This window comes from Physeter macrocephalus, chromosome 12 (assembly GCF_002837175.3).
Source record: "Physeter macrocephalus isolate SW-GA chromosome 12, ASM283717v5, whole genome shotgun sequence".
NCBI classification, from domain to species: domain Eukaryota; kingdom Metazoa; phylum Chordata; class Mammalia; order Artiodactyla; family Physeteridae; genus Physeter; species Physeter macrocephalus.
Window position 1 is genome coordinate 54,898,213 of NC_041225.1, and position 25,294 is coordinate 54,923,506.

Consider the following 25,294-nt stretch of genomic DNA (forward strand, 5'->3'; position numbering starts at 1 on the left):
ACAACACCAAGGGTCTCTACTTATATAAATTGCATCGTCTCTTTTCTGGTTGTTGGGTCACAGGTGGCTCGCATTCTGAATTTGCAAGTAAAGTGAATCTTGGTAAATTAGGTTAAAAGTGGCAGAACGGTCACGGGCTGAAAACATCAATTCAGCTCTCAGCAGGTGCAAGCCGGAAGAGCCTTTTTGCAGGAGAAAACTTAAACCAGCTCTGCACCTGCTCCCTAGAGAAGGAACAGAGTGTTAGAAGGGCTGCCACAGGAGAAATGACTCAACAATATCGTTCATAAGCCGGATGTGGCTGTTTCCTTTCTAACAGGGGCATGCTTGTTGCCATCTCAATGATATCTAACCTAATGGGAGGGACTGTATGTGAAAGGGCTCAGAGGAAGTCTAATGGGTAATACCTACAAGGATGCATTATTGCTTAGATTCTATCAAACAAACCTGATACTGGCAGAGCTGTTCTCCCTACTCATCACAGAGGGAGCAGAGGAAATGCACAGATGTTCCTCATCATTTCACCTAACAGTTTAATCTTTTCCTTGAGGTCATGCTGCAGATGAAGAGTAAAATGATAATATGATCAACAAAAGTTAAGATGGGGGATGTGTTGAAAGAGTCTGATTAAAAATGATGAGATACATCAGACTCTTCTTCATTCTCAAGATTTAGAAGAGGCTATTTGGAACTGTGAACTATAAGTGGGTATCTCGCAGAAAAAGAACACTGGAAAATTGTGGGACAGAAATACAACTGGGGAATTAAGGCAGGAACTCAGTGCTCTAAGGGAGCTTGTTGCCTCTTTCTACTTCAAGTCATCCTAACTGAGTTTCACCCACAGCTCAGATTATTTCAGCTAACCAGATGATGGAATTGCAGCAACTCCAGACATGGTGAGAATATCATTGAAAAGTTTGGAGGAGGCAGTCATTTCAGGGATACACTTTTTTTTAATATAAATTAATACATTGATTTTTGGCTGTGTTGGGTCTTCGTTGCTGCGCATGGGCTTTTTCTAGTTGCGGCGAGCGGGGGCTACTCTTCGTTGTGGTGCATGGGCTTCTCGTTGAGGTGGCTTCTCTTGTTGCAGAGCACGGACTCCAGGCACATGGGCTTCAGTAGTTGTGGCAGGCGGGCTCAGTAGTTGTGGCTCATGGGCTCTAGAGCGCAGGCTCAGTAGTTGTGGTGCACAGGCTTAGGTGATCCACAGCATGTGGGATGTTCCTGGACCAGGACTCGAACCTGTGTCCCCTGCATTGGCAGGTGGATTCTTAACCACTGCGCCACCAGGGAAGTCCCAGGGATATATTTCAAGGAGAAATGAAAGTTTTTGCGTGCAAGTGTTTGTCTTTGAGGGGGAAGGGGTGTTGACAACAGGACTGGAATCGGTGTGTACATTTCCTGTTCCTGTTTCCTTAACCAACATCCTCAGGGCATCTCTGTCTTCTTGGGGGCAAGGTGCTCTGCTGCCCTCTTTTTTGGCCTCCTTAATCTTGTCTATATGGCACCTGCCGCATGGAAGCATCTGTCCTGTAGGGACGGGACTGGGGTTGCATGAGTTTGCCGTGTTAAAGTAAGGGAGGAGATTCACAGAAATGAGTTTTTGAGAAGTTGGCATCAGTGCTGACTTAAAAAAAAAATTCTCATCTCACATGTTCATTTTTTCCTAAAATTGAGGGGCCTTAGTTTTAGAATCTCAAACCTTTGGGCAGTAATCAAAATTACTGAGTGGGTGGAAATCACCTCTTACCTTATTTTAAAGGCTCATGTACACTTTACAGAAGCAATTTTTCTAGCCCTGGACTTGAAGAAAATATAATTACTGTCTTATGTTTTTGTTTATTACTATAACCAAGCAAGTTGATTTTAACATTTACTCTTTATTGTGTTGTATGAAGTACCTATGTAATGCAAGTATGTACTGTACTAAAATACCCATATTTCCAAATAACATTATGTGGTGTAGCCCACAGTCTCTGCAGAAGCATTGTGAGTAACCTGTGCCTTTACACTTTACAATCCATTGTTGGCTGCTGTGAAAAGTATGATAACAGATGAAGAAAAAAAAATAAAGCTAAGTATGAATACATTTTTCCAAACATACACATACACAGCTTAGAATGGAATCCCAATGGAAAGTCAAATGACCATATTTGATGTAGTACCTATAAAATGTAGACTCTGCAATAAAGAGCCAAAGGCACATAAAAATATATTTTAACTTTAAAAATAACTTAGTTACAGTAATACTTTGCTTGTGTCTTACCAACATGTAGCTGACAGTCAAAATTTTGCAATATAGATATAATATATAGAGATATATAAGAGCTACAAGCAAATCCCCGAAACCCATAAAGTTGTTCAAATGTGAAAAGAGAGAAAAGTTTTAACACTGAAGAATTTGCTATGGTGAAACCAAACGATATAATATAGAAAAGAGTCTAGAAAAAAGGCGTGGGTGTTAAATAAATTTTGACTTCCTCTTGCTCAGAAAATGCCAGAGTACTGTAAAGGTCCTTAATGTGACTGGCACAGCCCTTCATAAGTAGTGCCAGTCCTGGCCAAGCCAGATTTCTTATGTGTCTGAAAACAAAAAATGTGAGCTGTACATTAGCAATGCCCGCCGAAAATGGGTTCTGACTCACTTCCTCTCTTTGCCAGGATAGGTTTTTTTGTTTTTATTCACTGTTTTTGCAAACAGGGCATACCAGGTAAAAAAATATTTTGTAGGAAAGTTATTTTAGAAAACCCATCACATGACAGCAAGTATAGCCAGTGAAGCTCTTCTCTTTGTGGTTAGTTTTGTTTTGTTCTGTTTTTTGATACCTTTTACCCCAAAGGAAAAGAGCCGGCGGTGTCCTGTTACTTATTTTTATCCATGACATTCAGCACCTCATCCAGAAATGAGGGCCCAAGATCGAGCTGCAGGGAGAGGAGGGAACCCGTGAGATCAGAGAGGGACTCCTCTGATTTAGTCTTTTCCTTGACGAGCTCACACGGGGCGGAATGGTCAAACATGTCCTCGGCCGCCCAGTCGGGATACTGTTCGGAGAGGCTGGAGGAGTGGCTGCCCCTGCCCTGGCTGGACTGGGATGCGGACCCGCTGGACCCCCATGAGACGTCCCCCTGGTGGACCGTCCCGTTCTCCAACAGGCTGCTTTCCTCTGGAGCCTTCTCCTCCATGACTGGCTCACAGCTAAGCCGGGGCAGCTTTCCCGGCCCTAAGGACTCCTGTTTGGAACTGAATGTCACCGGTGACAACAAAGGCAACATGAGTGCTTGGGACCCTCCGATGGTTGGGAGGGAGATGGCGTTTTTGAGCACCGGGGAGGGTGTTTCTGTGAACATGGAGTCGGAGGTACTGTTGGCTCGGAAGAACTCGTTATGCCCAGGGAACTGGCCCATGTGCGCTTTCTCCTGGTTTCCAGGTAGAAGCTCATAGTTGCCTTGAAGAAAGGAAATGTCTCCAAAGACGTCGTGCTGGCCCTCTTTGCCAATGTGAATGGTGTGGCGGAAGTCTCCAAGGGGAGGGCTGATCATATCCGGAGACAAGATGTCCCTCAGTTTAAATTTCTTTCCTTTCTTGTTATTGGCAGCTTTCAGGTAAATTGGGGTCTTGGCTGGCATTTTGGAGTTTGAGGATGTCGATTTTGCAAAAGGGAAAAAAGGCGACTTTCTTCACAGATGTTATGTTTCCCAATATCCTTTTTGATAGGAACTGTCACATCATTTTCTCAAGTAGCTTCAGAAGTGGCTCTGAAACGAGATGGAGGTCTAAGAGGCCTTCCTGGACTTACAGCCAAGCAGGGCTTTCTGGAGAGCCGGTTACATCCGCCAGTCCCTTCCACAGCATGGAGAAACCTGGAAGAGAAACCAAAGCAGGTTATAATTAGCTGACCCTTCAGGCATCACTTGGGCCTGACTTTTTCACTTTCTCACTTTTTCAAGAGCCTGTAAATAATGGCAGGACCAGTTCCCATCTGAAGCCAAACTTTATTTTGTTTCTCTCCATTAAGCAGGATAAAAACTTTGATCTTAACAAGGGTCCACTAATCTTAGTCTTACTTCAGGGGAAGAAAGAAAAAAGGGAGAGAAAGAGAGATTAAAAAACCCAAACGTATGACATCAGCACTTTTTAAACATGGTCATGGACACAATTTTCTGGATACGTCTGAGATTTTAGTCCTTTTCCTCTGTTATAGGAACTGCTCTCAGCACATGAGCAGAGTGATGTTAGCTCCTTAGACACAACTGAATTTGTTTTAAAATATATTTTCTCTCTTGCTTTGGCGTTCACACTAGCAAGACGAAGAATATTTTGTTGTTGATTGACTTCTTTATATAAATAAAAATGCAATACAATGAAGTCCTATAAGGAAAGGAACTGGAAATATCATTTACTAAGTGACAGTGAAGCTAGTGTCCAACAAAATCTCAGTGAAAATGCATTCTTACAGTTGAGAAAACTGAGATTCGGAAGTCAAAAGAAAGGAACACCCTTTCTCAGTAACATAAAGCCATTATGGAAGTTGGAGCTGGAATCAAGTTGTGGCAGAGAGAATGGGGCTGTCAAAAATTTCAGGATTTTAACCTAAATGGGAAAAGAATTTGAAAAAGAATAGATACATATATATGTATAACTGAATCACTTTGCTGTACACCTGAAACTAATACAACACTGTTAATCAACTATACTCCAATATAAAATAAAAATTAAAAAAAAAGATTGTGAAAAGCAAAAAATACAATTCAGGATTTGGCGACATTCTGAAATGGAAGGATAAGAACAAAACTGCTTCTTTTTGAAAGAAAAAAGTGTGATTATACATAATAGGTTGGGTCTTCACTTGAGAATACTTTTGAAACATTTGCTGATAAGCCTGTATCCTTTCCCTGTGGTAGGCAGGGTTCCAAGTCAGTGGCCCCCTGGTGTTAATGCCTTTGTGGGTGGAACCTGTGAGTTGCTTCTAAGCAAGGTGATGAGATGTCACAGCCCTGACTAGGTTACATTATAAAATATTCTGTCTTAGCAGACTGGAGGGAGGCTCCCTTTACTGGTTTTGAAAAAGTAAGCCACTGAAAGAGGGCATATGGAAATGAATTCTGCCAGCAACCTGGGGGAACCTGGAAGTGGATCTTTTCCCAGCTGAGCCTCCGATGAGACCATAACTCTGACCCCTAGTTTACAGCCTGATGAGACTATGCATCTAAGCCCTGCCTGGACCTCTGACCTGCAGACACTGGGAGACAGAACACAGGTAGGGCTGTAAGCCACTACATTTGTAATTTGTTACCCATGTAGAAAGCTAACACTCTCTCCCTGCACATGCTATATGACACAATTAGAAGTGATGGGCTACAAGAAGGTTTGGGGCTCTTGTCTTACAGATGAGAACCTCTTCATCTCTTGAAAATAATCCTCCAACTCTTCAGTCACATCGGCTGACACGGAGAAGCTAAAACCTTCGCCACTGTGGGAATTCTTAAAATGGCTCTGCTGTGACCTCTCCCATTGGGCTCTCCTCCCCCTGGCCACAGAGCAAATAAATAAGTAAATACTCCGAGGGCTGGGTTAGATGGTGGCTTGAGAGCCACATTTGCTTTGTAGCAGCTGGAGGCCGTCTACATCTGCTGCATATTTCTTTCCTTTCAGCAAGAGTTTTAAATTCATTTGCCTGTGGCAGATGGTGAGGACTGTGCTCCATCCAGGTAACAAGTAGCTCTGTTTGGGAAGTGGCAGGCACCCAGGCCTGAGGAGGCAGAGAAGGATGAGCTGGAGAGACCACCCTACCCTGGCTCTGGGAGTGGGGAGGAGGCCAAGGTGGCATGAGGGTTTGCACCTAGAGCAGGCTACCCTGGAAGTTGCCAGATAAGACCACACACTCCCGGGAGGTGCCTGGTGGGTCGGCCTCCCCACTGCAGATTAGGAAGGCACAGAGATACCATGTTACTAAAAGAGACACTTGATACCAAGTGAGTAGATGGGGAACCCTAGCATGGGAAGACTTGCTTGTGAGTCTGACATTCTCATAGTTTTAACTCTAATTTGGGTCTTGTAATAGTAACAGAAGTGGAAGCCCTGGGTCTTCCTGCTAAAACATCAATGTCCTTCCCCTCTAAGTGCACAACAGCCCAGGGCCCCTGCCACCCAGGGTGCCTGGTGTCGCCTCCCTGCCCCTCTAGGCACAGTATGATGACCGCCTACAGAAGCAGCTAGGGCGCTGGGCCTGCAGAAGGTGGGGGGCAGCCCGGAAGAACAGATGCCCACTGGAGCCAGTGTCCCAGTGTCCTCAGCGCACAAGGCCAGGAGGGCAGCTGCCATGGAAAGATACAGTGTGTCCACTGCAACTCCAAGGCATGCGAGGGCTGCATGTGGTCAGCTGGTGGAGCCAGGGTTATGCAAGGCTAGAACCAAGGCATAGCATTCATTTCAGATTCTTTAGAAAAACAAAAATAGCATGAAGATGCAGCCAGAGTGCTTCTCTGCTCCTCTGACTGGATCACTCACATTCACCCTTTACCTGTACAGCGACTGGGGATATTGGGGAGCAAAAGTGAGGAGAAAAGATAGAGGGTATGCCTGCTACACTTGGAAGGCCCAGTCCTCAGTCCCTGCCTGGCCACAGCCATGGCCACGGGCCCTGCAGGCCCCTCGGCAGAGGCTTTCTCGACCTGGTAGAAGCTGGGTTTTATGTCAGTGGAGTGGATGCAAAGGTGGGAGACAAGCAACAAAAAAAACAAAGAAAAAAGTAAGAAAAGGGTTGGTGAGCAGAGGCTAGATAATTCTCAGTAGATTTATCAGGAGTGGGAAAAGAAAGGAGATACCTTAGAAGGCATTTTTCTTTCTTTCTACAAATATTTACATAGTATTTACTGCATGACAGGGATGGAGGCTTCTAGGACTTTGGAAACAGTAATTTGTATTCAATTTCTACTGTGTGCCAGGGCTAAGAGCCCTCCAATTAATTGGAAGTTTAAGGAAAAAACCAAAACAAAACGGGAATTTGGTGCAAAAATGTCAGTTTTACAACTTTATAGACAAGTTGATGTCTGTGATATGGTGCTGGGGAAATATCTGAGAGCTCTGACCCATCCATCTATCTTATCTGTTATCTTTCCTCCTCCAGCTCAGGGGCAACGATGCTTGATCATGGGAGACACAATCCAATACCCTGACTGCTCCCTCCCCTCCTTTCTGCTTTCTGAATGTTCTGGGCTCCTTGGCTTATCAGTCAGTGGACAGCCATGCACCAGGGTGACTGCTTAACAACTTCTCTGCTGTTGCTAAAGCAGGAAACTGCAGGGCGGTATCTTCACTGGGAACAAGGTGCCTGGTCCTCGAGAGGGTATGTGTGCATCTCCTGGGAAGCACCAACACGTCATATGACAAGAAATGTTTACTGAGAACATCTCTATGTGCTAGGCACTGTTCCAACCTTCGGTGTGTTCTAGCTCACTCACAAGAACCCATGTTAACACCCCCATTTTACTGACGAAGCATCGAGGCACAGGCTTTGCCAAGGCCGCACGGCTACTAGGCACTAAGCCAAGTGGCTGGGCATGGGCTCCAGACATTGGGGTCTTGCCATTTAAGAAGCACACTCCCTGGGAAGTCAGTCAGCTCCCAAATGATGAAGGGGTTCCTTCCAAAGCCTCTTTAAGATACAAATATGTGATAACACAATGGGTTGATAAGGGTGGGAAAGCATGCACAGGTCCAACCTCAGTGGAAGGCAGTATCTATGAAAACTACAAATCACATCCCTTAGGCCCTGGAATTCCACTTACAGAGATTTATCCAATTTACGTATACAGGAAATAAGGAAATAATACATACACAGTGTTGTCAGTCCAGCATAGTTTATAACAGCCAAGAGTTGGAAGCAACTGAGAATTCCCTGGTGGTCCAGTGGTTAGGACATGGAGCTTTCACTGCTGGGGGCCCGGGTTGAATCCCTGGTCGGGGAACTAAGATTCCACAAGCTACGTGGTGCGGCCAAAAAAAAAAAAATTTGGAAACAACCTAACTGTCCACCTTTAGAGGACTGGTTATACCAATTAAGGTGCATCTGTACAAATGAATATTACACAGGCCTAGAAAAGGATGAAGCAGCTCTTTATATGCTGATATAGAAAGAGCTTCAAAGACGTATATCTTCAAAGGAAAAAAAAGAGAGGTGCAAAAGTGTGTAGATAACATCTGTACTGGCTTGTATGTAGATAAGCTTTCCCTGGAAGCATACACAGGAAATAATGGTGAGGTGCCCACGGGGAGAGGAAGTAGATGGAAGGGGATAAGGATGGAAGAGAAACTTTTCACTGTACATCCTTTCATGATTTTGGATTTCTGAACCACGTGAATGAATTAGCTATTAAAAAAAAATAAGTACGAGGGTTGTTTTGGGCTCAGATTGCACTTTCCTGCAGAGACAATTTTATACGTAGGTCCTAAAAAGTCTACCGAACCCATGAGTCACTGATCATAATGCAAACAATATTATGGGAAAGTGCGTTCAAAAGCCAAAAGCTTAAGGCAGAAGGCCTCATGAGAGGGCTGAGCCTTATCTCACCTGACCTTGTCAAAGGGACAGATCATTCCTTTCTGTGGTGATCAGGCCTTCACCAAAGAGGCTCCACCAGTCTGTATTTGTAGGATGGAAAAGGTCTCAGAAGAGAAGGTTTTTCGTCAGAAGGAAATGAGAAGAGGGAAGAGACCCAGGATGCTGGGGAAAGTGTGGGTGGCAGGGTACCCATGTGGAGGCAAGCACAGGCAGGTGGAGGTACTGGGGCTCAGGGGTATAGCTCCTTCTCTGAGAGGTGGTGGTGACGCAGATGAGCAGCATTTTACGGTGGAATGGTCCTAAAGGCCACAACACGAAATCCTGTCCCTCCTCACCATTTGCTGAAAAGGAGACTTGGGCTCCTGGAGGCTGCTGGTGGCTGTCCCACATGGTAGCAGACAGAGCAACGGATGAATCAGAGGGAGAGCCCGAGTCAGGTGGACACCCAGGAGGAGGAAGCGGGCGAAGAAGACAGGAAGAGCTAAACCAAAAGGGCTTACAGGCCTGACTAGAACTGGAGAGCCAGCCCTCCTGGGTGTTCCATGATCCAAATGAAGAGCATTTCCAGCCTTTGCGTATCGGTCAGGACTCTACCACTTTCAGTGACTCTCCACACTTGGGACTCTCCTGCTCTCCAGCTTTCCTACCTTGCCATCATTCCTCCACTCCCACCGTCTTTGAAAGAGAGGAAGGGAGGAGGGGATGAAGGACTGGAGGGAGAAAGGAAAGAAAGAAAGAAAAAGAGAAAAAGAAACCATCCTATGTGTAGACCTTTCTCAAAACCCTGCCCTTGACCCTGAAATCTGAACTCTCCAAGATTGCTAATCCCTTTCTCTGGAAGTTCTTAGATCACTGTTTGCTCCTCTTCCCCTGCTTAGATGACATTTGAGGTAATATTCATCTTGGAAATTATAGATTCCTCTGAAAACAAAGGTTCTAGCTCCTGGGCACCGGAGAGGAGAGATTGGGTTAGAGAGGATGTCCGGCAGATGTGTGGGCGAGAAGTCCAGCTGCAAAGGCACAGACCCCCACTCACAGGAACTTGTGAGAAGCTCAAGGGTTCCAAGACACAAAAGGACTCAGGAGGAAGTTGAAGGCATGGTTTTGATAAGAAAGGCAGTGTCAGATGGTCATTCCTGTACCAGGCTAGACAATTTCAGTTTCTTACATGTGACTGATTTAAGCATAAGTGACAGTGTTAACAAGAGAAATCAACACAGCAATAATAATTCAATGAAGAAAAAAAGAGAAGTGGCCACGCTTCCTTTCATTTCCTTATCATCCTTTTGGTAAAGAGAATGATGCTGAAAAGACCAAAACAGGGCAGCAGCCAGGAGGTGGGGGAGAAAAGCAAAGGGTTATGAAAAAGTCACACACTGAAAAATCAGTCCCTGGATGACCAGAGTTGACAGTACTGGCAACTCACAGGGCTCTGAAAAGAACAAAGGGGTTGAGATTTTTAAAAATTCCATTTATTTTAAGAAAGGAATGTTTGGTTTGTCTACTAATTGTTTTTAGATTAATTCTTAGGGGACAGAGAGGATAAAAAAGTTCTTGCATCCTGCACAATAGGTTGCAATGTTAATCTAAAACACTCATGCATAAAAACAGGGCAGGTGGGGTGGAGGCATGTGTGCGTGTGGCTGTCCTGGGGGACCCGTGGGCCTTTTCCTTTCTTCAACTTGCAGGAAGTGAGTCTGCACTGGACTTCCCCTTTCTTGCTTAGTTGTCACATCCTTCCAAGACCCCCTAACTTCCTATCACTTTTCGCTTTGTCTCAGCGTTGAATCAGCATGCCCTTCTTCCTAGCACCCAGATGCAGCACTGCTGCACCATCTGGGCCCCAAGCAAAAATACTTGGTTATTCCTCCTTTGTGCCTGAGGCAACAGTCCCAGGGAAGGATGGTAGCGTGGCCAAGAACCCGCCACTCCTTACACCCACAGCCATCTCTGGGGTGTTGCTCTCCGTTGCCAACATAGGGGAGACAATTCCACTGCGATGAGCCCTGGAAAAGTGTATTTCACCCTGGGCTTCACACTTTAAAGGGATAAAGGTGACCTGGAACATGTTCCTACAGGTTCCCAGGAGTCCAACAGGGAGACAAAGGGACTCCGTCAGGACACGTGAGAAGGTGAGGCGGAGCAGCTTAAAGAAAACTCAAATACTGAGGGAAAATGAATCTTTAGGGATCTGAAGGATTCACTGAACTGCAACGGAAAAGGGATTAACTTGTTCAGTACGAGAGGCGCTAGGGCTACAAAAGCAGAAGCTACAGGGAAACAGCTTTTGGATCCTCTAAGGGAGAACCCAGGGTTCTGGCAAGATGGAATGGGTTGCTGTGGGAAAAGGGGGCAGTGTACCGGGCATGCACGGAGGATGTCACCGGGCAGCAGCCTTGCCTCTGAGCGTCTGAGATGTGCACAGTGGGTGGGGTCTCGTCCCTATTCATTTTGAGTCTCCCACAGGGGAAAACTATCACTGCTCATTTCCTTATGGCTCCACATCACACTCACCCATAAAAAACACTCACAGACTTTTCCTAGAAGACTTTCCATTTGAAGATAGCAGTTATTACTAATATAGGGATGACCAGATAACCTTCTGTATCAGAAATACTAAAATATTATGACGATGAGGGCACTCACGCCAGTCCTTTTGCAAACTTCCGTAGGAGTGCGTCTCTGGATCAAAGAATTTTAAAATTCAAGGAGAAAAAAAAAAATCATACTACTAGAGATTCAACGTTGAACTTAACGTGAAAATCGAAGACAGAAATAAATGTAACCAGAGAATACTCTGGTAAATGGCATCCTGAAGGGATGCTTTTCATATTTTTAGTCTGTTTTACTCCACCCACGAGAAGATAAAAAGATGCCTTTTCTATTTTTAGATTCTTATCCTCTCCCCATAATATCTGAACTGAGGACATAGCTATATGCTGCAAGGCTATAAAACGCCATTAGCTTAGTTCCCAGCCGCCTGGCTGTCATGCAAATGAACTTATAGCCAGACTGAGCAGGCTATTTTATAGACCCACTCAGAAAGTCTATGCTACATCTCAACCCTCAATTATTTATAAATGGACTTCTCGTTTATGATTCAGCTACAGCTTGTATTTATTTTTCTTTTACAACCCTGATTATATAGAGACCCACAAATACCATATGGGAGACTCACTGCTAATGTGCATACACTCCTCACATTTATAGGCTCTAATTGTACTGTTTGAAAGGGTTTTTAGAAGCAAAACTGGAAGACAGAACATCCACCTCAAAGTACCAACCCTGCACTTTTGAAGAGAGGCCATTTCGACCTTTCTCCCTATTAAAAGGAGTTACTGAGGAGGACTCAAGACGGATGTGGAGTCCTGGCAGTTACAACGAGGCAGGAGAGGGGCCTGGCTCATTTACCATGACGAGTTTTACAAGGGTTCTAGCTGGTGGGTATGAATAATCCAATAAGACCATTCCTGTGAGCTGCTCCCGTGCTTCTAGAACTAATGGATCTGACTTGGTTTGTGAAGCTGCAAGGACAATATCAATACAGGATGAGAATCTCACCCTGAAGTTGTCAGCAACATTCAGCCGGGAATTGGCTCAAAGCGGAAAACTCAGCTCAAATCAAATAACTTGTAAAGTTGCTTAGCTGCTCACCAAAAAAATAAAAAGAAAAAAACCCCTAATATTTAAGTCAGTAACTATTCTATGAAAACTCCAACTAAGGCAATAGGAATATCAAATGATCCAAACAGGTTTGACAGGTGTCCAGAAATTCAGACTACGGTCACTTGACTCATACTACATATGGTATGGTGTTCTTCGTCCTTTGTCTTCAGAGCACATCTAATTTAGGTCTCTTGACTACTCTTCCTTCCCTAACAGGATGAAGGGACAGATAGGGATTTCCATGCCGTCCTCCCACCCTGCTAGGGCCCTTGACAATCATCGACACTCGTTGCAGGGGCTCCTCTGCAACACACCAACACTTGGGTATGTTTGGAACCTGGCAGTGGCCAGTGCATTCTCTACCTACTTCCGCGGCAAACCCCCCTGTGTTATTTGTACATAAATATCTGTACACAAATATTTGTTGAATGCATGAATGAATATGCCATCTGACTAGGCTGAGAGCTTTTCTGTGAGTATGAGCTGGGTCTTATTTATCTTTTTTGTCAACCACAACACGTGGCACACAGTGAACAAATTAAGAAGTGTTATTTAAATCCCTAACCCCTGCTAGACCTTCCATCATGAGAGATGAGTTGCTTTGCTCTCAGGAACCATCCCCCAGTCCAAGTCTACAAGGGATGCCTCTAGAAAGTAGCAAATTTGAAATGCCAAGTTCTCTAAAGAATTTACATATGTGAATAGCGATGGCTAGAGTGCGTGCTGTGGGCCAGACAGGTGAGTATTAGAACACACCTCTTAGGAACCAGTCTTAGATTAAGCCCATGTCTTAGACCCATCAGCCAAAACATGGAGGAGCCAGGATTTCAGCTATGGCTGGACTCCACAGTCCATGCTTTTAACCACTGCTGATTGGTAACTAACATGACGACTGCCGTGGAAGTGGGTTGAGAATGGGAATGTCTATTCCAGGCTATCAGGTGCTGAAGTCTGACAGCACCAAGAGGAAAGGATACACTATGATCTCAACATCAATGAGAGGCAGAGATGATGACCTGACCTTTTCATTAACTAAGAATGAATAAAATGGTCCCAGATACCAGCCTCTCCAACTCACCAGGAATTTTCAGTATTTTTGCCCTTGTCAAAGAATCTCAAAAGGGATTTGACTTCATGTGAAATAAAAGCCACGAGATTAAAATTTTGAGGTAATAAAAGCCCCTGAGTCTCAAGGAGAAAAAAAAAATATCCTGTTCTTAGAAAAAAGCGTTAAGTGCTGTTAATTATTTTCCCAGAGGAAACACGTGCATCGTGGCCATGCATCGGGGCGCCTGTACACCCACAAGGCTTTTGCCGGGACAATGGCTCCCTTCCCTTGCTATTGACACGTGACTTCCCCCTTGACTTTCTGAAACTAAGAAACCTGTGTTCCTTACGTGAATTGTCCTCCCATCTCTTTACCATCAACCACTATTCATAACATCCTCCAAGGCCTGCTTCAGTCACTTCCTTCCTGGAGAAATTCTCAAACTCACCTCACGCAATCCAGGCTCATTACTGCCTTGCTTGGAGGTTTTCTTAGGGCTCCTAAAGAGCTTATATTTGTTTTCTTTCCTGTTCTCTTGTGATTTTGTGTCTGATATCTTCTGGTAGGTAGTAAGCTCAATAAGAATAAGGTAGGCAAAGGTGCTATAAAAAAAAGAGCCGCTGTTGTTAACAGTCTCTTCTTTACGCTGGATCACTTACAGAGCCTCCTCTTGGGCTGCGAACACAAGAGGCCCTTAAATTTTATTGAATAAGCCCTTTTAGCTTTCCCTATGCCCGTCCCTTAGATCAAGGGTCTGCAAATTATGGTAGGTGGGTCAAATCCAACCCTGTGTCTGTCTTTGTAAATAAAGTTTTATTGGAACACACCAGTGCTCATTTTTTTATGTACTACCTTCAGCTCAGTAGTTCTCAACTGAGGGTGATTCTGTCCCATCCCACCCCCCACCCCCGCAGGTGACATTTGGCAATGTCTAGACATATTTTTGATTCTCATGACTGGGGGTGGTGGTGACATCTACTGGCATCTGGTAGACAGAGGTCAGAGGCACGGCTAAATGAACATTCTACGACGCACAGGACACTGCCCCCACGACAAAGAATTTTCCGGCCCCCGTTCCCTGTAGTGCTGAGGGCTGGAAACCCTGGTAGAGCTGCTTTCAAATGACAAGGTCAGAGTTGAGTTGCTGTGACAGGCTGTATGTGGCCATCGAAACCTAAAACACTAAACTGACGCTTTACGGGAAAAGTTTGAACCCCTGCCTTAGACGCTGGCATTTTCACAGGGTTGGAGGGTGGCTGTCCATGGCCCAGCCCTCAACAATCTCCCAGCAATCACACCCCTGTCCTTGGCCTCAACTACCTCTAATGCTAACTTCCAAATCCGTGTCTTCAGCCCGTACATACCTTAGTCTAGACCAGTGCTACTCCAAGTGGATCTATGGACTAGGCCAGTCCATGATGAGATAAGGAAAGAAATTGAAAGTAATTGAAAGTAAGCTTCTAGAAACTTTATGACATAATCAAGCATGCGGATCTGTGGATTCTTCTCATTGGTCATACTCTTGGCAAGCTGTGTATAATCAGGTCTGCGTGGAGACTGGGTGTGGTCCAAGCAGCTACTCATTGTGCCAGGTATCCTATACTATCGATTGGAAATTGAAACAAAGAAACAAAACACTAAAAAACACTGGTCCTTCACAGAAAGAAGCACTGGACTTTTCTCCCCTAGTCTTTCAGACCTTTCTCTGTTGCTTCCTTCAGGTACTTCCCGTTCAACTTATCCCTGATGGAATTTGCCATCTTTCCTCCTCTCGCCAGCCCTCAGCATAGGCCTCCTGTACTTTTCCCTCTAGGTAAATGGCAGGAAGTCACCCAAATCCAAAACCCAGCTGTCACCCCCGACTCCTCGCCCTGCCTCATTCTCCACATCAAGTCCTATTATTTGTCTCCTCTTGTCCATCCTACTGCCTCATGCCTCAGCCTCACTTGTAGCTTTCACGATCTCTTGCACAAGGGCATTTGTCTTCCCACCTGTCTCCTTGCCTTCAACCTCATCTCCTTCCACTTTATGTTCCAATCTCTATGAGAATGCACCATCTAGAATGCTCCCTTAACCTTGAGTGGCGGGCCCACCCTTACAGCCTGGAGATCAGGGTCTCGCCCAACCCTGCAGCTACATGTCCAGCCAGTCCTGGAGGCCTATACTACCGTTTTATACCTCAAACCCACCAACTCTCACACTATACTGCAATTACTAATGTCTACTCCACTAGGCTGCCTTCTCTTGGGGACAAGACTGTATTTAATTCATGGCTGGTACTGAACAAATGTTTGTTAAACGAACAAATGAGAAAGTTTGAGATTGCCTTGACATCTTTCCTCTTCAACCCTGCCTGCCTTGCTGAAAATGGAATCTGAGTCTTTCTGTGACTCCTACAGGAAAATAAAATAAATTAGAAAAATCATCTAGCAAGGAGCTGTCATCTGTTTTCTTGTGGCAAAGGGTTTCTTTCTTTTCCTTTCTCTATCTGTGCAGGGTAAGAATTTAACAGCTTATCAATGTGAGCTACAGTAATTCTACAGACTCATACAGATCATTGAGATTAAGGCAAAAAATATTTGTTGACATGCTATTTCAAAGGGAAAAGACTTCCATCCATGACTGCCATGTGCAAATACAGTCTTAGAGAGACAGGCAAGACTCTAGAAAGATCTGACAATACATTTCCCGGAATGCAGACTTACTAGTTACATTTAAGCCAATCTTAAAGAATGAGGCCCAGGAGGAACAATGAGCTTGCTCCCCTGACCTCTCCTTTCAAAAGGAAATGGATTAAGGGAAAACTTGGATTATTTAGCCCAAGATATACCAGGGAACCTGCAAGAAACTATATAATGGACATTCTACAGAAAAAGATTGTTTTAATATCAGTGTATAACTAGCACAGATCAAGTACTTAAAAAAAAACCACTATTAAATGAATGAACACATGGGCAAGCAAAACAGTAGATCTCTCACTGCTATTCTAGGCCTTAGGGGAGGAAAGAACTGGGTGAAACGTTGAGCCAGCCCTATAGGATTCTTTTACAACTCCAGACCATATGGGGGCCAGTTACCTCCTGTGTAAATGGGATAATCACCCCAAACCCGTCTATCTCTCAGGTGATTATAAGAGCTGAGTGTGAAAATCTTCATAGAGTGCTATGCAAGCACAAAGCATCTTTATCCCAAATGAAAAAGCAGAACATCTACTGAAATACAATGCTAAGGAGGGGAACCATTCTAATTGCCAAAATAACCATATCCATTTTCTCCTTAAAATGTCTCTGGCAGTCACCAATATATGATTGCAGATGGGGCTAAAATGATTTGTGTCTGCCCTGTGAACAACTAGGATTCTTACCTCCAGCTTAATTAGAGAATAATTCTGTCAACAGGACATGGAGCTAACTTCTTTACATGTACCTGCATCCTTTATCTCCAAGGGCAATTCCGCCAGCCTTGAGAACAAATGGGACTCCTTGAGTTAGGAAAATTACAGCCAATGATTGGTCAGATGAAGAAAAATTTAAGGGCATACCGTTATTTTCTTTAAATATTTGGTGAGCCGTCAGGTGAGAGGGAATCAGTACCATCCCAAGAAAAGAATTAGGTGTGTGATTAAGGTTCAAGGAGAGGCCAGGTGGGGCTGGATGGGAAGAAGTCTAACCAACTTGAGTTAATCAGCTTAAAGAATGGGAAAGGCCCATCAAAGGAAGTTTTCCAGCTGAGCCTGAGACTGTGGTAGGAATTCCGGAGGGGAGGGAGAGCATTCCTGCACTGGGAGAGGAGTTTGGGGAGATACCCGCTCATCTGTGTTCCTCATTTCAAGTAGCAGCCCCCGGTATGTGCATGTAAGCTTCCTGTACACACAGACAGGTAATAGAATCATAGATTTGTGTTTGAGATTTATTTATACTTAATAAAGAAAACGGATGTTAGGGTTCTAGCTTCTAGGGAATTTTAAGAAAAAAACATAATGCTTTTTAATGAAGTTAAGACTATCCTTAGAATCAAAATACTTTTTACTACCTTATAAAATTTTCATTATCTTTTCTCATCTTTCCTGATATTAAATTAAGGGTACAAAGCAATGCCAGTGACTTTCTCTGTGAGCATCAGCTTGCTCATCTGTAGAGTGGAGATAGTAACAGTGTCTTCTTAGCAGGAGACGACACATACAAAGTAGAAATAGTTGCTAGTGTACAGCAAATTCAGTTTTGCTTTTGGAACTTTTATTTCCCCCCAATGTTTCTGATCTGCTGTTGGCTGAGCCTGCAGATGCAGAACCCACGGATACAGACAGCCAACTATATAATTCCTCATTCTGTGAAAAAACTGGAATTAGGAAGAAGTCACTGTTTTACTCCCCATGCTGCCCCTGAGATATGTCGGCAGTGGCACTACCTGCCCTGTCAGGTGAGCCCACAGCTTAAGGGCTTAAGAGGAATACAGAACAAAATCCACCCACGAGCGTAAACTTCTACCAAAACTTATGTAAGGCCAAAAATCAACATTAGTTTGGAAAACATTTCACTCTGAAGTCATCTGAGAGCAGGAAGAGTTTCCAGTTTGGTGCTATGCCGTGCACAGTGGGACATGTGGCTTGAGCTGATTCATTCAGCGAGCTAAGGCTTTGGAGAGAGCCTTCCACATGACTTCATCCAGTCCCTGGATAGTCATTCACCTTCCACAATATCCATTCAACAGCAAACATCTAATAAGGACCTACTGAGTGCCAGGCACTATTCTAGGAACTGAGGCTACAGCAATGATGTGCTCACAGAGCCCACGTCCCAGCACGGAGACAAATGATCAGTAAGCACACCAATGATGAATGGCTCATGCAGGCATGGCTGAGAGGTCTAGGTGAGCATTAGGAAACAACAAGCCTCATCCTTCCAGCACCGGGACTGCCCAGTCTGTGCTGTAAGTGGACACATGGTACCGGGCCACCACAGTCACACCTGGGCAGGAGAAAGCTTCAGTGGAGGTTGCAACAGCCCGGCCGAGAAGACTTTGAGGAAGTTCTGGTGGTGGCCTGATTTTCAGAGTACCTTGGATGATCATTATCACCAAAACCAAAGGATTAGAGTTACCTCCTTTTGAATTTGAACATTTGGTAGCCTGGGAAAGAATAATTTTACTATGGTCAGACTTAAGCTTGGGTAACTGAAAAGGATTTCTGGCTCAGCAGTGCTAAGAGAAGATAACACAGGTAGGACTAGATTGTCCATTTTTTCATGAAGTCCTATTGTAAAAAAGATGAATGCCAAGCTAAACTAGGTTCAGTCCCTACTCTCAAAAGAGCCAGTAGTCTAGGCAGCCACAAGGGTCAACAAATGATCATTTAAACACAATCAGTGTTAAAATAGGAGAAGGTACAAGACACTATGGAAAATGCCTCAGATACAAGAAAAAACCAAACACAAAAAAAAACAGAATCACAGCTATTTAGAGCCAGGAGAGAGCTTGGAGAACTTCCACCGGCTTCCTCTGCACCCCCATCCTTCCCCTTCCACATCTTCACAGACAGAACCTACCCAGAAATGGGCAAGGATTCGCCTTGTGACATAGCTGGCCAGTCAAGGGCTTAGAACCCCCTCTCCTGCTGTGTTAAAAATCAATGTTACGTGTCTGAACTGCTCCTTGGTCAAAAAAAAAAAGTTTAAAAAATAAATAAAAAGGGAAAGAATTCACATATATTCTGAAATGGCAAAGCCACATTTCACCTAAAAATGACTTTGCTTGTTTAAAAAGTTGTGTGTAGCGTAAATGATTATAATGGATTTGAACAGAATGGGTCTTTTTCAACTAAACACACAGTCATCTATCATTGGTATGATGCGTCTACAAATATGACCTTCAAGTTGTCACCAGAACATGACGGATTCCCAAATGTGTAAGCTGTCTAAATAGAGGCCTGACTTTGAAGTTCTCTGCCCTCCACGCTGGCTTGGGCTGCCCTGCCGGGATTTGCGCTAGGTCTGTTTTTCAATGCAGGGTTTTACATATTAGTATAGTAGTAAGACTGCTATGCTAATAGGTGTCACTGATCCTGGCTCACTGGATTCTAGAGATAGAGATGATCTGAAATCATCTAGAACCAAAAGCTTCACCTTAGAGATGAGAATAAGACCCCGAGAGGTCACAGCTCCACAACCTGGGTCAGAGCTAAGACCAGAACCTATGTTTTCTGATCTCCAATCCCTCTGTGACTGTCTCCACTTAATTCTGCATGAGTTTTAAAAATAGCAGAATGGCAGGGTGTTTGCTAGCATCTTCTAGCGCGTTCCTGTGTCTCTGGCCCTGTACACCCTGCAGTTCTCTAAAAGGTTCTTGAGTTCCTTCAGCTCTGTAGGGCAGGCTACAGCGGGTGGTGTCTGCCTCTGGCTCGATGGTTCCCAAAGTGTTTCTTGCTAGACTAGTCCTGGCAGCTGCTCTGTGGGCAAAATGATTTGATAGACACTATCTCCGTGTGGAGATTCACTGTACCAGTGACATTCAATCCTCTGAAAAGTCCTGCAGGGAGGGACCTTCATTAGACTGGTTTCCCAAAGAATCCTCTTCTGATGCTATTCCTGTCTCAGAGTTCACATGAGGTGGTGCTGTATTAGCTAACTGCAGGTGTGTGATCTCTGTAACACTCTAACAAAGAATCAAAGGCTAGAAGGTTAATGATGACTTTCTCAAATATGCAAATAAAACCCAAACCACTGAAAATCCAGGTTTTAAAAATTAAAATTTGAGGTTCAAGGATTCTACAATTAATTCATGACTTGATCAAGAAAATACTCATTTGAACTCATCAGCCCTTAAACTCATCAGTTTTCTTGGCTATTCAGAAATAGCAAACTTTCTAATATCAATATGATTTGTATTATAAAACTGTATGCTTTAATTTAAAAAACTGCTCTTCCACCAGAGGAACTGTCAAACTCAGTCATCACTATGAGACTGGGTGAACCCGGGCACTCAAGAAGTACATTAAGGCCAAGGAAGGCATCTTTTTCTAAAGGAAAGAACATACCTGACTGTTGCTGTATAACTATTTGGCTACTGATATTATTTATTCTGGTTTGTGTCATGCTGTTTTGGTTTGTAACCTTGAAAGGATGGGGGCAGGAAAAGGGGAGATTCCAAATGGAGGTGAACAGCCCTAACGCTATTGCCCTCGGTTTTGAGACAACTTGGGTTATTTCAAGCCAAGACATCCTTTCCAGAACCCTTACTTCAATCTGAGCTGCCTCCAACAGCTCATCACAAATACACAGTATCAAAGGCAGTGGAGGCCAGGCAGGCCCCTTGGGTTATCCGGGGCACCCCTCTAGGTTTCAAAGGCCTCCTTGCTCTATCTTTCACACCAGAATGTTATCTGGCAGGGTCTGGGGCATGTGCAGAACTTAGAACTGTAATGAGGCCCGACTTCTGCCAAGGACAGAACCTTCCTGCACACCTTGCTCGTGGTTCCTGCATCTTGCTTTAGCTCCTCTTGGGACAACATCACGAGTGCCAGGGACTGCAGGGCCAGGCACCATGGATGTGGTCACCAGTCTCAAGGAGGTGACCATCCAGATCGGTTACTGGACCCTGCAACCCCCTGACCTCTAGAACTTCAAAGTAAGGATGTGTTCCACACACTAAACTCCACTTCATCATGTTTGGGTTCTGATACTCCTAGTAAATCTCTTTGTTTATGGTATAAATTAAACTGCTCAGGTTACTGCTAGCAGTTTGATGCTGGATCTACTGCAGATGACTACTGGCCATACTTGTGAGTTGAACTATCTTCAATAAATAAAATAATTCACATGATATTCCCAAAGGCTGGCAATTACTGTCATCTTCCTTTGGACGGTGGTACTGTGAGATACAGTGTACTGCGAAATGAGTTCTCTGTCAGAGGCCAAAAACCCTTAAAAGAGTCAGATTTAATAGATTCCCTGGCCTTCCTCCCTGTTGGTGAGGGTGGGGTATTTATTTAGCATAAGGTCAAACAGACCTGAGTTCAAACCTGCTTCTGCTACTTAATTAGCTGTGTGACCATGGCCAAGTTACTAAACCTTTCTGAGCCTGTGTTCTCATCTGGAAAATAAGAACAATACTATCTACCTCAAAGAGCAGTTGTGAATATTAAATGAGGCAACTAGTATTAAGCACCTAGGGAAACAACAAAAGCAATAATGAAAGCATCAACTTTTTATTGGGTCTACTCTGGACCTGGCCTGTTCTGAGTGTGTTCTTTTTTAACTCATTTAATCCTCAGAGTAATATTATCCTCATTTTGTAATTGATAAACTGAGGTACACAGGCTAAGTAATTTGCCCCAAGTCACACAAGTATTAAGTACCAGGGCCAAGATATGAACCCAGACAGCCTGCCTCAGAGGCTCTTAACCTCAGGGTTTTTTCCCCATCTCCTTAAGCAGAAGATGCTGATCTTTGTGGAAAATTAGCCATTCACTCATGCACATACTGGGTTGCTAAATTGCATATGCATGTTTAGGTATGTTCCTTACTGTGTAATTTGGGGCAAATTATGTAAGAGGTCTTTCCACACCTGTAAAATGGGGATATTAACAGTGCCTTCTTCATAGAGTGATTATTAGAAATAAATGAATTACTCGAGGTAAAGGGCTAAGAACAGGGCTTGGCACTTAGGGCAGGCTCCATGTAGGAAGTACCTTTGACATACATATTCACGGAACAGTGGGATATATTAGGAGAATTCTTTGGCTTCGGTGCTTGGTAAAGATTTTGTGGCTGGCTTAATCTAGTAGTTTCAAATGACTATACTTTCCTTGCTCTCTGGCAAACATACTGCATTTAAAAAATAGATTTAAGTTTTTATTCCATCAGTGAATAAACAGGTACACAGGATTCTGGTTAGAAAGAAATTAGGCCCAGCTTAAATAAAATCAGACTGAAAGCAAGAATATTTATAATTTAAAAAAAAAAATCAGAGCAGTCTTCCTAGAGGTTTTTCAGGTTATGAATTGGAAGTCCACTCTCTGGATAAATGTTATGGCTACTGGGCAAAGTGCTTGTGAAAAATTTATGGCCTGGTAAAAGTCTTTTGGTGATGTAGGTTAAAACAACTTTATCCCCAATGCTGTTCAACACCACGAATTTTAGAAGGGAAAAAGGGCAGCTTTTGTGAACATGTTGGACATAAAACACCACTTTAAAGGAAAAGCTGGACAGCAGGTAGGACAAACCAGCTCATGTGAACAGTCCTGCGATGATTTTTATGGCATTGTATTTATTCATGTTGCACCACGTTTAAATTTACAATAAAAAAGCAAAAAAATGTGCAACACTTATTACTCTGGCTGTCTTTACATGTTCCGTTGAGATACAAAACAGAATTTCACTGCTCAGATCTTAAGGGAAGGGGGAGCTCATCTTATTTCATGTCTGTAGCTGCTGCCACAGTCATAGCACCATGTTCCAATCATGGAATTCATAATGTAAATCTCTTGCAGATGATAACCACTGGAAAACAGGAACTGCCATGGATCCAGAAAGGCTTTCAAATTTCTCCTCTAATGTTCTTATCTGTGAGCCCAGAGGCTGGTGCTGAGTGTTTTATTCAATGAGTGATGCCTGTTGGGAAACCTACATTCTTTACGAGACTTAATGAAGAACTCTCAATCATTCCTTGGTTCTTTGACTATTAGTCTTTATCATTAATTTCACATGTGACAATGCCAAACATTTCACAACTGCCCTAACTTATCTCTGAGTGTTTCGGTCTAATCTGAAAACATACCTGTGTAGCTTATTCTTAACTGTCACAAGAGCTCATAACAGATCTTAGCTGGTATCAAAAAGAGAATCTCTGGAACTGTCCAGAAAAGCTGCATTTCCTGGTCGTTAGATGAAAGATCTTTTCGAAGTTAGAAGGTTATAGGAGTCTTTTAAATTGCCTTAGGGATACCCCTGGGGCGTCATCAGGGCTTCTAGGTGAGCCTTTTGTCTCCCCGTGCTTTCCTGGCAAGTCCCCAAGAAAGGCTTTCCTATTCAAATCTGCTGCTCTCCTGATTTGTGTTCTTTTTTAAAGGCAGCACCCTCAAGAAACTCTAGGATACTACTGTGAAGCCTAAGAGCTGGGGGGTGGGGGAGGAAACCTTTGTCTCCCTAACACACTCATAAATTCCCTCCCCTTACCCAGCACCTCCCACCCCACCACCTAGCACGCATCAGCGGCGACTCCCCCAAATACACCAGGTCTGGAAAGATTCATGTTGCAATACCCTTCTGACATTCCTATTTCCGCCCTCATTTTAATTCACTCACTTTTTTTTTTTAAACAAAATGTAATTACTTGACTGTCAGCTTGGGCTGCACTCTGGGGCTTTTACTCCTTTCAACACAGCTGCGCTCCCGGCTTTGATGCTGCTGTCCACGCAGCTTGTCCCAGCCACAGCCTGGCTCTCGGTAATGTAACATTCAAGTGCATATTTATTTTTAAACTGACCTCTCAGACTGTACAGTATAAAGGAGGTCCTGCCAAAAAATATGCTACTTTCTATTTATAAGATGAAACACATGCCTCCCGAAGTCGAGAGGGGGATGGAGTATAATAATCCATAACGAAAAAATGGCCAGATCCATTCGTCCTCACATGTCCGATACTTGTCAAGACACTTAGTTTCAAGGAGAAAGGGGAAAAAAAATACTGAAAACACTTCAGTTGTTCAGAAACCACCGTCCAAAAAAAAAAAAAAAAATCGACTGCCTGATCTGCAGGTTGGAGCCTCAGGCACAGTGCCCCTCGTCAAGTGAGGAGAGGGCACCCAGAAGGTATTGCCACCTCAGATCTGCACCGTGCACCCTGTGCAGCCCTGATGCCAATCCACGGTGGGAGGGGAGCGATAGCCATGTGCGGCTTGTTCTCAGATGGAAAAATGCAGTACGCGCCCAGAATGGCTGTCAATAGCTCGGAGGGTGAGTGTAGCCGCGCAGCCTCACCCTGAAAAGTGGGCACAAACGGTGGAGCTCTGCGATCTGGTCGTGCCGCTCGCACCCCTCCTAGTTTGCTTTATTTCCCCTTTGGTCCGTTGGACACCAGCTGGAAGGGGATGCCCTAGGTATCTCCGCTCCTTGTGCATTTCCAAACCTAGCCCCCCGCGCACGCCGGAAGCGGCCACGGCCGCCGGTTTGGACATACTCACACACGCGCAAAGAAGGAGCCGTGGGCAGGCAGCAACTCACCAGCGGCGCCAAGGATCCCAGCCGCTGACCCTGGGGCCGGGCGCCGCAGTTCCCGAAGGCGCACGCAGTCCCTGCCCGCCACGCGCAGATCCAGCCGGGTCGGCCGGCGCGGCGCCTGCTCACAGCATTATGCGCTCCGAGACGGCGTGAAGGCTCCCAAGGCCGGGGTCTCCGGACTCGCCCCCAGCTCGGGCCCCACCGCTGCGCTCCCCGCCCTCTCGGGCCGCGGCCGGGAGAGAAGGTGCAAGCTAGACTGAGCCCTCCGCAGCCGCACTCCGGGACTGAACCTGCGAAGGGCGGGGCGGGGCGGGGCGGCTCGGGGCGGGGCCGGCGGCGCGCGGGGCGGGTCAGGGCGGGGCGGAGGGCGGGGGCCGCAGGCAGACCCTTCTAGCCGCTGTACCTGAGCCCCGGCCCGGAGCGGGCGGACCGGGTTCACCCGCGGCCCGGCCTGCGGGCCCCCAGAGGACAATGGATTTTCATTGTTACCGCCCCAGCGCCACCCCCAGGGATGCGGCTTCCCTGCGAGAAGCTGCGTTCGGCTCCCTCGGCACAAAGAAAGGTCTCGGGACGCTCGGTTCGAAGAGGGACCCGGGGTGCTAGCTCCAGGGTGCCCGAGGACAAAGGGACTCCGCCCGCACCCCGGACACCTGTACTAAACCTTGTGCGCCCACCTCTCTTCGTCCCAACGATCCGATCTAGCCCGGCAAGGCTCCGGCGCGGCGGCCGGGGGGCCCTCGGGGAAGAGAAGCCACCTGACCGCGCTGCCCCGGCCCGGCCTCGGGCCCCCGGGCCACTCGAAG

The 25,294-nt window shown here is 45.1% G+C and overlaps 1 protein-coding gene across 3 annotated transcripts; it reads right to left on the minus strand.

Moving 5' to 3' along the window:
* Positions 1 to 1,867: 1,867 nt before the first annotated feature.
* On the minus strand, positions 1,868 to 25,294 carry CDC42EP3 (CDC42 effector protein 3). 3 transcript variants are annotated; one of them, XM_024118793.3, is made up of 2 exons: positions 25,166 to 25,294; positions 1,868 to 3,864 (listed from the first exon to the last, which is right to left on the minus strand). In XM_024118793.3, exon 2 carries the CDS (start codon positions 3,628 to 3,630, stop codon positions 2,866 to 2,868), a length of 765 nt encoding a protein of 254 aa, XP_023974561.1. In that variant the 5' UTR covers positions 3,631 to 3,864; positions 25,166 to 25,294; the 3' UTR covers positions 1,868 to 2,865. The 3 variants fall into 3 exon arrangements, with proteins under 3 accessions (XP_023974561.1, XP_007123107.1, XP_023974560.1); XM_007123045.2 differs by lacking the exon at positions 25,166 to 25,294 and adding an exon at positions 24,495 to 24,781; XM_024118792.2 differs by lacking the exon at positions 25,166 to 25,294 and adding an exon at positions 24,455 to 24,781.